General features: G+C 37.6%; 1 protein-coding gene across 8 annotated transcripts in view; it reads left to right on the forward strand.

Annotated features, from left to right (window-relative positions):
- Window positions 1–12,504, forward strand: part of PPP1R12A (protein phosphatase 1 regulatory subunit 12A) — a 116,392-nt gene that overhangs the window by 50,760 nt on the left and 53,128 nt on the right. For all 8 annotated transcript variants that reach the window (XR_014186681.1, XM_082076184.1, XM_082076180.1 and 5 more), the window contains exon 3: window positions 10,371–10,489. Coding sequence is in view for 7 of the 8 variants with exons in the window: in XM_082076184.1 (XP_081932310.1) it covers window positions 10,371–10,489 (119 nt within the window). In the remaining variant the exon portion in view is untranslated. The remainder of the gene's footprint in view (window positions 1–10,370; window positions 10,490–12,504) is intronic.

Genomic DNA, 12,504 nt, shown 5'->3' on the forward strand with positions numbered 1-12,504 from the left:
ATTCCCTTTTTAAATTAATGTCATTATGTGGTAGAGTTTAATCTTTTCTGCTGTGTAGCTGTGATCTGCTGTTTGGATAAAAACCAGCTGGCAGAAATGCACAGTAAGATATGGTTGATGGGTTAGAGGGAATTATAGGACCTAACTGGTTTGATACCTGTTTGTTCAACTGAGGAGGGAGTCCAGAAGAGCTGCTCACGCCAGGATGCACAGGGTGTGCTCTGTATGTAGCTGCCTCCTTCCAATTGTGTACAGCTCCACTTATGACCCTAAATATTTGTTAGTAAGTATATTGTGTTTCTGTTCTTTTGAAGGTAAAACTACTAGACCTGCAAGTTCAGAAATATCTTCTTCAGGGATACAATTTAGTGGAAAGTGTCTTTTTTTTTTTTTTTTTTTTGAATATGCTTTAGCAGTTCATTGGATCTAATGAAAAGTGTAAAGCTCAGAGCACTCTCGTTTTTGGCTGAAAAATAATTTAAAAGTGCAGCTCATATCTGAAAAAAAACACATCCTGCTTTGGAAGCATTGATTTTATTGATATCCTGAGGAAAATTTATTTAAGAATTCTGAAGTTAAGTGTGAGCATCTGAGTGATACATACGGAGAATAAGACATACAGAAGAGTGATACGTATGGAGAAGAAGACATACAAAGAACGATATATATGGAAGCCCCTGGAGCTTGGGCTGACTCCTGAGAAACATAACATATCGGGATGATGGCTTGGAACTGCCTGTTGCCACCAATTGGCTCCCGTTCTCTGGGTATGACAGGAACATGTGAGGGCAGCTCTAGATACATGAGCCACCACGTCTTGAGTTGAGCAAGTGCTTGCTAAGTATGGCATCCTGGCACTTGTGAGGGCCTCAACAACTAGTTCAAAATGGCTGGTTTAGAGAGAGGAAGTGATGGTTTCTTCTTAGACAATGAGATCTATGGAATTATTAGTGCCATTAAATACTGAATATAGTATTTATTCAGTTATCTGATTTAAAAAAATAATTTTATTCACAATAAAGCTGGTTTTGAGTGTTGTTTTTTAGGAGAAAACATGAGTTTGATGTAGGTTGTCACCTTTGTGCATCTCAGTTTTTATTTTCTTTGAGCTTTTTCCTCTATTGTGAGTTTGACCCTGTTCTGCCACATATACTAAGTTTCCTAATGACACTAAAGCAACGTATGGCCTACTTATCCTTTCTTACAGCTGTCTCTTTTGTTGGATATCCCAAACTACGTCATTTCAGTGCAAGTGATCCTAATCTGTATTTTTCTAGTCTTATCCATGACTGGGGCAGTATAAAAGCTGCTTGAATTCTTCTGAAGTCTCTGTAAATAGTGTGGTATCTCTAGCGACCTAAGGCAGCTGTGCCTTGATGAGAGTGAGTTATTTGGATGCAATTTAGATACTAAGACACAAAAATATGTTGTTTTTTTTTTTTAATTAACAGCAGCTATGACAGAAAAAAAAGTATTAAAAAGGAATTACTTGAATCCTCTTGATTACAGATGAGGTACTGCTTATCAAATTTGAATAAAAAGTAAGAGTTTATTTTGGAAGAAATGTATTTTCAAGGAAGTTCAGAGTGGACTGGACAGATAAACAACTGCTATGAATTGCAGATTTCTGGTACCTAGTGAGGGGTCAGGCATAGTTCAGTCCTACTGCATGATGCAAAAAGCTGCACTGTGATAGCAGTGTTGCTTCATAGAGAGATTTGGTCACTCTATTATTGCATAATATAATTACAAACAAGTTCTGTGATGCAGTGATTGTATCTATGCTAATATCTGTTTAAGCACAGTAAAAGAATTGATCCTCGTTTAAATTTTTCTGATGTAAGTGCCAACACACTGCTGTTGGAGGAAAATAAAGTTGTTAAATTACGTCCAGCCTCAAAACTTCCACTGAAATAGAAAGCAGCAGTTAAAAAATCAGAATTTGTGGTACAACTGTAGGCAACTCTAGCAGTGCTGCTCTTGGCACAAGGCAGGAGGGATGGGGAGCTGGTACTGTGACCAGCTCTTTTTGGTGAGGAGTCAGCTGAGGAAGGTGGGCAGCAGCATGGTTTTTCTTCTTCCTCTTCCTTTTCTGCTTCCGTCCTGTTGTTACCTCTTCTTTTTAACTCAATCCCAAGTATTCACCATGGTGACACTTCTGTAAATCACCACAAATGCTTGGAGGATTGCTGTAGGAAAGCAACCTGAGCACAGGGAGAATCGTGAGCTGGAGTTGCTTTTTATACCATGTGTACCTCTGCAGCTGCAACAAGATATTTTTCAAACTCAACCTTCACTTTTGGACTGTAGGGTACAAGAAGGATAATCAGATTTAGATAAAAGCAGTCTCTAGGGAGGGGAAAAAAAAGTGTTGTCTGTGGTTGCATAATAACATGTATTTTCGTTTTTGGACTTCATAATGTTTAGAAATTTCTGATACTTTTTGAGAATGTTGGACTTCAAAATATTTTGGTCTGGTACCTTAAAACTTGATGAATTCTTCGAGGATTATTTATTTATTTATTTATTTTAGCTTTGTTTTGTTTAGGAAATTGTATGAATTTCAACAGTATTTGCTATAAAACCTCATATGCCTGACCTTGAAAATCAGCATATATTTGCTAGCTAGCATAAAAAGTATTTGTTTCTTAATTTTTCAAAGACTTCAAAGTAAAAGAGAGAAACACTTGTTCACAAAGTGCATAGTAGAATTAATATTTGGTATGCACTTTAAAAATACATTTTGTTTTCTTTCCTTCCTTCCTTCCTTCCTTCTGTCCGTCCTTTTCATCCTGGCATTACCAGGCTCCAGATCTCTGGGTTTTTTTTTCTCCCCCTATTATTTTTTGCTAAATAGATTATAGCATATGTTTCCCTATATAGTGTTCTTCATGTTTCCCACTTTCCTCTTCTCAGTCACTGTTTACTTACACCTAAACATTATTCTGCCACCTCTCATATGTCTTTCCTCTATATGGATATGGTAAAATATAAAGGCTTAGTTGCTTTTTATATGCTCCAAGTAGGAATTTTTCCTGTTCTGTCTTTGCACCATTAATGTTTAGGTGGCTGCCTACATACAAATATTTCCGGAGCTTTTTTCTGGCTTGTTTCAGAGGTTTCTCTGTACACAGGAGGGCTAAGACTAACCAGATACTGTTATCTACGCTGTTTCTTCTATGCTCCAGCAAACTAAGAAGGAAAACAGCTGTGATTCTAGTTACTGGGCTTCCTTGGGCGTGCAAGTTGCAGTGCAGGCTGGGGACAGCCAACTATATGCAGAGCTCAGTGGTACGATGATACACTGTGGAGTGTTGGCTTCGTAAACATAAATATGTTTTTCATATAGGTACAGTATTTAGAATTCATAGAAAGTGCTGTTTGCATAGGGGGAAAATTTTGTCTCATCTCTGTGGCATGCTACTTTGATAGTTGAGAGTATTTGACGATTTTGAAGCAAAGATGTGTGTCTGTCCAAGATGCCTTTCGTAACAGGTTCACAAGGGAGAATCAGAAGCTGAATTTCCTACTATCTGAAGGAGCTCTTGCATATTGAAGGAAATAAAAAAGTATTTTCAAACTCGTCCCCAATTTAGAAAAACATGTATGCTGGAATAGGGATTAGACTCGTGAAAATTAAAAAGAAATGTCACTTCCCATTTGCTTAAAATCTTTTGACCATTTGTTTATCAACTATTTTTTTAGCTTTTTTTTTTTTTCGATGTCTCTAGCTATCTGAAGTTCTCAGCTCTTGTGTTCTGCAAGAGGAAATCATTAATTCACCTCAGATTTCTTGTTGATATCAGCTGTCTTAAAATCATCACTGATGTATTTCAGGGGAAATAATTTTCCAGTTTTACCAAATAAGCCTAGTGGACCATATTTGACTTGGTGTTTTGTGTGGCTGCTGGCTGATCATGCTGCTCATAGGGGGGAGCGTTCCTATTTTGAAAGTGCTGTAGCATTTCTTTTCCAAGAGAGAGAGATGTGAGTGAGAATCTTCTGGAATTTGCAAAGAAACATAACCTTAAAAGTGCCTCAGTTTTATCATGATTTGATTTTAATTTAAATGCCATCACAGAAGCCTGCCTTCTTATGTCAGTCTGTATTAAATTCTAGATGTTTAGAGGCAGAAGGTTGAGGCACAGCAGTGACTGACAGCGTGGGATGGTGTTTTGCAGCGTGCCTGAATAAGACATCCCTATGAGTTTGACTTAATTGTTTTTCAAGTCATTTGATTTCTTCTACATCGGTCTCAAAATTATGCAGGAGAAAGTATTCTTGGCCCAATTAAAATTGCACAGTTTGGGCTCCAGTATTAAATGTGGAGCCTTCATTTTCCTCTGTAAATCATAGATTTAGGAGAAAAGACGACTGCAGGAATATCTCAGCTGCAATGAAAGGGGACAAGTGAAATTATCGGTATGTTGACACTAAAGATGGCAAGGAGATCCTGTGTTGTGTGGAGCATGGTGTCCCTGCCCAGGCAAGCAGGGCTCCTCTGTGCCTTGTGACATGTGCCGGCCACCAGCCCCATGTGGCAAACATTTTAACCCTCTCCACCATATGCTTACGAGGGTTACAATACATATTTCAAAAAATCATAGAATCATTTTGGTTGAAAAAGACCTTTAAGATCATCAAGTGCAACCATTAACCTGTCACTGCCAAGTCCACCTCTAAACCATGTCCCTAAGAACCACATCTGCACAGCAGGGATGGTGACTCCACCACTTCCCTGGGCAGCCTGTTCCAATGCCTGACGCTTTCAGTGAAGAAATTTTTCCTGATATCCAGTCTGAACCTTTCCTGGTACAACTTGAGTCAGTTTGCTCTTGTCCTATCATTTGTTACTTGGGAGAAGAGACCAACACCCTCCATACTACTACAACCTCCTTTCATGTAGTTGCAGACAGTGATAAGGTGTCCCCTCAGCCTCCTTTTCTCCAGGCTAAACAGCCCCAGTTCCCTCAGCTGCTCCTCATCAGACTGGTGCTCCAGACCCCTCACCAGCTTCGTTGCCCTTCTCTGCACTCTTTCCAACACCTCAATGTCTTTCTTATGATGAGGGGCCCAAAACTGAACATGGGATTTGAGGTGCAGCCTCACCAGTGCTGAGCATGTTCTGTGACTTTTTGTCATTACATTGATATGGGTTTCAAATAACGTGTTTGAAAGTGAGTGTGACAGTGTGAGTGTCCATGAGAGAGGATTTGAGGGCCGGCTGGGTACTGGCTGTTCACTTGTATTAAACTGACTCTACAGTTTCCTTGAAACTTGCTTGCTGACACAGAGCATATGCATACTGTGTGCCCCAACAGAATTTAGCACAATGTTATTCTAATGCTATTGTATTTGCTTCAAGTTTGTATTATTTGCATTATTATTTGTATATTATTGTATTATTTAACATGTAAAAGAGAAAGGCTAAGCCTTTTCTTCACCGTCTTTAACATCGTTGAGAAGTACACCTTAAAAATTCAAGCATCACATACAAGCTGTGACTTTATCTCTTGATATATTGTGTATGCAGATAGGTTTAGCTTTGCTTGCCTTGCTTTTAAATATTCTTTTTGCTTCAGTTAAAAAACAAACCCAAACTGATTTTGGTTTTCATGTAATGTTTCTTCAAATGATAACTTGCACAGGTACATGAACACAGGGACACTTTTTCTGTCTTCAGCTCCTGTTATCATTCAGCTAAGACTCTCATGGAAATAATTTAAATTCCACCATCTATGGATTTTTGAAAAAAACAGCTGGGTTTAGCTGAAATTGCTTATTAGTTAAGAGACCGCTTGTGCTGTTGGTTGGTGCCCCCGCTAGCAATTAAGCCATGTTTCCCTGGAAGGCCACACTAAATGTGTTTATTTTGAATGTATATACTAGATGTTGAACCTCTGTTCAGTGAGATATCTTTTCGGAGGGTCCCTCTCCTCACATTTTGGGAGTTAGAGGCTGCCATCCAGCCTTCGGACTAGTCTGAAGAGGCCTCTTGTTTTCACTAGTGAAACTCCAACGACCCCAGTAAGCAATTTTTAATTAACTGGATCAATTCAGCGGCCACTTCTCTGCCCTGTCTTGTGCTTGCCACCCTTCTGGTGACCTTCAAGTACTTAAAGTTAATTATATCCCTAATGACTTGTTTCCAGATACTGTAAACTGAGGTTTGAACGTAAACATAGGCCCCTCTATCTGTTGCTGACATAAACGATACTTAAATGTTATCTGCTGCATATGTTGTTGTCAGCACTAGCAAACTTTAGTAAAGGCAAAGTCTGAGCATCTTCCAGGTTCTCAAGTAAATGTTTCCTAAATTCACAAATATAAGTTTGGGTGTAACTGTTTTCAGAGAGGTGTTTTCCTCTCTGTTTGCTCTGTCTCTCTGTATGCATTTTGTTAATTGACTTACACAGACACAAAAGTCAGCCCTAAGGATTTTTAATTCAAAGTGTAAGTCAAGCTGCTAGGTAGAACTTTTTAGTTCCAGTTCATTAGCTTGTTTTTGGTGTCGACTGTTGGGCTTTTCTACAGTAATCTCAAAGGGCTGGTATTTATTGTCTTAGAGATACTGAGATTCCAACTCTTTATGAAAGGTATTAAAATGTATTTTTCATAAAATTATGGGAGACAGTCTGGGTTTCATAATAATTACGGAAAATAAATGTTTCACGTTTTTTTCAAGATTGTTAATTTCAGTCTATAATAGCTATCGAGGAGTATACAGCAGTGATTCCTAAAAGACAAATTTAAAACAGAAGTGGTTTTGCCTGCATAAAACTAGGGTATCACAAAGCAGACTTGTTCTTCCGGTCTTTTGCACACTACATAATACGTGTCATGGAAACATCAGGGCAAAAGTCCTAAGAGTTACTTTGTTTTCCTGCTCTTATCTTTCTTTGTATTCCTGTGAGACTTAGAATTCTCCATACTTAGACCAAGAGAATGTCTGGAAGAGGTACCTTTTAGCTTCAGTATCAACACTCGAAATCTTTAAATCCAAAAATAACCATCTTATGGATCAAGCTACTGTTGCCTTCTCATTTATTTGCTATTTGAAAGAGCGCCTACCAGGATATTACATAACTTATCGTTGGTTTTTCTGAATTATTCTGCTGTGGGTGTCTGTTGAACACGGACATTTTGCAACAAGTGAATTACAAAAGACACACATTTAAGTACTTTACCAGAATGTTTATAAGTAAGTGATGGTGGGAGTCCTGTATGTTTTTACTTTTCCACTATATCCAAGTTTGCAAAAAGCACCTTTTTTGGACATGGTGTCAAAGGGCATGGTTCTGGACTTTTTATTACAGCTCCAATTCCTTTTTCACTGTACACATGTCGCTCTACCAATTAAATATCAGCTGAGGAATTAAAGTTATATTATGTTTACTTGCTTTAGAAAGATGAAATTTCAAGATGAAGGTAACACCCACTTAATAAAGATAAGATCCAAGCAATTATTTGCAGGTTTTTCCTTGCAAAACATGGGTGACTTTTTAAACACTCATACATACCTACACACAATAATATGCTGTTGCATGTGAAGATTTTAGTATATGGTACCAGAACAACTGAAATGTCAAATGCACCCATATTTGAAGTCATACTGTAAGTTTTAATTAACATTTAAGTTGAAGTAGAAAGTAAAAATATTAAAAAAAAAACCAAAAAACAACACACCTTCTGATTTTTAGGATTGTTCTGGTTCTGGCTTTTACTCAGCTGTGCCTTACAAGCTTATTTACCAAATCTGTTTCCTTTCTGTATGTGATGCAGAGTCAAGTTACCTACACATCTGAAACGATTGCTGTCCCTCCCCTTGGTAGCGCTTGGTTGCCCAATTAAAGCCACAATCCTGTAGGCATCAGGGTGACTTCATGCACCATCTGAGCTCCATCATGACTTCGCTGCAACTATTTTTACTGTAAATGAAGATAAACAAACACATAAACTTTTTCAGGGCAGGGGCATTTGTTACTAAATTGTATGAAAAGCAGAACAAACATGGATTTCACTTGCAGGCTTACAAGATGTCTTTAAAGTAGTTGGAATTTGCATGATTTGGTTTAGACTGAGTAATGCTCTTTTACTATTAATTTACTTGAGGGGATCATTATGACTTTTTGGTTGGGATAACAGAGGGGAGGCCAACTTGAAGCGGCTGAAGGCAGGTTGGGAAAGGACCATTCTCACTTCTCTGGCCAGGAGCCTTCCGCCTTTCGTCCTTCTCTTTGTCACATCCCTTTACATCCTGTGAACTCAAGGCAGGTTCACCCATCCTTCCTTTGCTGACCCAGAAAATCAAAACCTGTAAGCACATGCAAGGGGGAACTCACATAACTCCTCTTCCAACCCCACTAATGCCCCTTGCTCTGCTGATCTGATTTTGGTCTGGAAGCAGCTCCATTTTGGAGTTTGCTTTGAAGGATCACTTGAGCACAAAGTTGTACATGTATCTAAATATAACTTTCTGAAATGCTCCTGTAGCCTGTTGTTCATTCCCTACACTTCGTTATGCATTGCTCTTTTTCTCATGTTTTAGACCCAGATGACCCAATACATTCACTTCAATGCGATACATATTTTCCTTACAAAAATACCTTCATTTTTCCTTATAGGTGTTATGTGGAAAGAGATAAAAATCAGGTTTTTGAAGACATCACTTTTTTGTGTCAAAAGAACATGAATGTTGATTTGGGATCTTTTTATAAAAATATTTTTGTCAGTGGTTGATTTTGGTCTTGAATCAACATTTTGTCTTTTTAAGTTAGTTTCCCCACTGCTTTTTTGCCTGTTTAGCAGACACCCTGCATAGCAATTATCTGATCTGCAACCTGGAAGGCTGTGTCACTGTTAGAACAGTACAACTGGTATTGTTGAGAAATGTTGTTGCCTTTTATTAATTTTTATTTCCCACAGTAGTTAAATCTTTAAACTGCACAGTGTTAACAGTCACCGTGGCACTCTTTTCAGAGGAACAGAATAAAACCAGCACTGCGTATCAGCATCAAAGTTAGTGGTGGCAACTGGTGATGCATATGCCAGGACATACAGTTACACTTCTGGGAATTAATTTCCATTTTGTAATCTGTCAGTTCTTACCTCTTCTTGATGTAATTACAGAGGTTTAATAAAAAGCGCTATTTAAATCATACATTAAAAAATAGAAATTTATGAGAGTACTTGATGCTGAGTTATCGAATAAAGATAGGTAAATATGATTGTAGATTTGGAATCTGTCATTGTTAATTGGCAGTAATTAAGCAGAAAAAAAAAGCATTTGTGTGAGTGTTGGATTAATTTTGTGATTGGCTCCTGCATCATTTGGCATTTTGCAATAGTGAGGTTAAGAAAGCACTTTTGATTTCATACACCTCTTACCAAAGGGATAGCTAGTTCTTTAGGTCTCTTTCCAGATTTTTTTTTTCTCAAATCTATAGGAAGTTTAAGTTCTGCAAGGAAGGAGGTATGTTTGCATTTTTTTGCTTGTGTGAAGTCCTACCATGGCTCAAACTGTTGAGTTTGTTAGGGAAGTGGAAATGTTATAGTCAGAAGGTGTAAGACTGATCTGAATTGATGTTTTAATTATTGTTCATTGTCTACTTAGAAACAGACTATATATAAAGCTGTAGGTTCTCAATAACTTCATAGGCTTATGTTTAATACAGTGAAATAACTTAATCCTTTTGTGACTTATTGTTGGAATTGATCCATTTGACTTAATTTGAAATTCAGAAATAAATTTCTCTGCGTCTGGACTGTTGATTCCCGAGACCGTAGTACTTTAAGTAAGAAAACACTTAGTGGGGTTGGAATAGAATGTAAAGTAATGTTTCTTCTCTCCCCTTGCCTCTTCTTTCACCAAAATCTGACCTTATGAATACTTAAGAGCAGAGGTGGTTCTTGTTTTGTTAGCTCTATGAAGCTGCCTCAGAGATCAGGAGTTATCGTTCTGGCAAAGCAGAGAAACATGATGTGCCACTGAACATGGGAGGAATGGCTTAATATAAGGAGTTCATGGGAATCAGTGGTTTGACCACTGTACGCCTTGTGTTCCTTTTTGTTTATCATCTAACTGTTTTCTTCTTTCAGTTCTTGCAAGTATGTATTTAAACACGCCAGGAGTCTTTGGGGCAAACTGAAGAGCAAAGTGCTATTTGTATTTATGGGTATTATGGTGAAAAGACAAACAGATATTCAGGGGTTGTTGACCATTGTGAGGTTTTTTACTTATACCTAATATGGTTGTTTCTATGAATTATATGTGTGCATGTATATAACCATTGAATATGGTATCTTGTGGCTGCTATTTGTTTTGCATCAGCTTTACTGTATTGCTTACAGTTTGTTTTTCTTTTTGGCAGGTATTTAATTAGTCAAGGAGCACATGTAGGAGCTGTAAATAGTGAAGGAGACACTCCATTAGATATTGCTGAAGAAGAGGCAATGGAAGAGCTGCTTCAGAATGAAGTAAATAGACAAGGTAATTTTGAATAGGGAAGGGTGGTTTTGTTTATTGGACACTAAATACATTTTTGAAAGCTTATGTAAGTTAGGAATTTTAAATTCACTCAATTTATTTTCTAAGGAGAACTGTCAATACAATGTGTAGTGTTCAAGCTGTCTTCTAGGTGTTTTCACTCAGCCCAACCTCTTGTGAAGAAAGAGGTCAGAAGTATTGAACTCGGGTGTTGATTGGGTTTCTGCATTTACATGGTATTCAGATACTAGGGACGGTGTTCAGTGCATCTGGGATATAGACTTCTATATCCCAGATTTAGACTATCTCTGAAGAGATTCCTGCCTCAGAGAGGAGAGAAATAGGCACTTTTAGGGTGACTCGTACGTCAGTTTTGTGATGAGGTGAATCCAGCCCTGAGGTAACTGTTTCTTTCCATTGACGGCAAGAAAGCCTAGAATAACTGAAACAAGAGTAAGCAACTATACTGTATCCTATAAATCACCCTTTGTGTCTAGTTCCGACCTTTTGAGTGCCCTTCTGCAGTGCCAAATGCCCAAAACCATGTCTTGGGATAAGGGGTTTTAGATTGCACTTGTTTTTGGCCTGAGAACCCATCATGAACCTTTAAGTTCTGCCCAGTTTTCTGTACTCTCCTGAGAGCACTATCTAAGTGAGCATTCGTGTAACAGTTAACAGATAGATATAAAGTTTTGACAGTATAATTTTAAAACATACCCTAAATATATGCACCTTGCTCCTAGGAAGTTGCTAGGGCGCTACTGACAGTGGTGTCTTCACAAGAGAAATTTGCCTTTGAAAAAGCATATTGATTCAATTTTCCCTGCTGTTTTTACCCCTCCTTACACCACTGTTTTCCATGTTCTAGTCCTCAGGTGGATTTTCCAGTGAAAGATCTTTGCAATCAGTTTCTGGTTTTTCCATTCCACAGAGGAAAGAATATTAAGTTCTTGACATCTTGAGTCCAGTAGCAATGCACTCCTATCCCAGCACTCCCAGTACAAGAACTGGGGTGATGTGGTCCGAGTTCTACTGTGTATTGAAGGAAGGTGATACTCAGAGTGAAGATGGAGCCTTTGTGGGGCACGTGCTGTGGGACTGCATCTGCATTACTTCTAGACTCCTGCCTGCCTTTTAAAAGGCTTCTTCCTCCTAGAAAACGTTACTTTTTTTGTAGCATTTAATTTATATCTGCAAGACATATTTACATAATTTATAACAATTAATTGCTTCAGGCTTTGCTCTGATGTAATTTGTGTGGTTAAACCCACTCAGTGCCCAAAGCAAATAATAAAGAGAAAGTGAATGACATGATATGCAGAGAAATAAGAGATGCATATTCATACACAGAAGTAGACTGGAGATTTCACAAAGGCTTTGATTCATTAATTTTGTCGTTTTAACTGAATTTTGATTAGCAGTTCTTACAGTTAACACACGAAGAACATCAGTTTAGATAGCTGGGAATATTTTTTTAATTTGCACTACCATTTGTCTGGTTTAATTAGTTTGGAAAACAAATGTTGTTCTCTTTTCAAACAGTACTGTTAATCTTTGCTGGAGAGTTGTTTCAGGAATGTGCCTCAACCTAAATTCTTTAAGGTTGTTTTTGAAACGTTTGACTTTACTGATGTGCTATCCTAATTGACTGTAGTAGTTCTTTGTTAAAATTGACATTATTTTGGAAAAGAACTCTTTTCCAAAATGTCTTATTTGTATTTGCTTTTTAAAAAAATATTATTTGTTATATAGGATTCTCTTTTTACAATGCAGAGATTCAACATCATGTGCTAATTTTTATTCTTTTGCAAGTTTAATTATTTGAACAGCCCAATTGTAAAGTTAGCGTTGTCCACCTGAACTAAATTTCACAATTCACTGACAATTTCAGTGTGGTTTATTTATTTCCTATTTAAAGCTTACAATAAACTATCTATGGTACTGTTATTATAAGTCTGAGAAGAATATAGATATTCCCACACTGTAGCTGTTAGCTTCTAACGGAATAATTCAGGTTG

This window comes from Streptopelia decaocto, assembly GCF_964273445.1.
Source record: "Streptopelia decaocto genome assembly, chromosome: 1".
Classification (NCBI taxonomy): Eukaryota; Metazoa; Chordata; class Aves; order Columbiformes; family Columbidae; genus Streptopelia; species Streptopelia decaocto.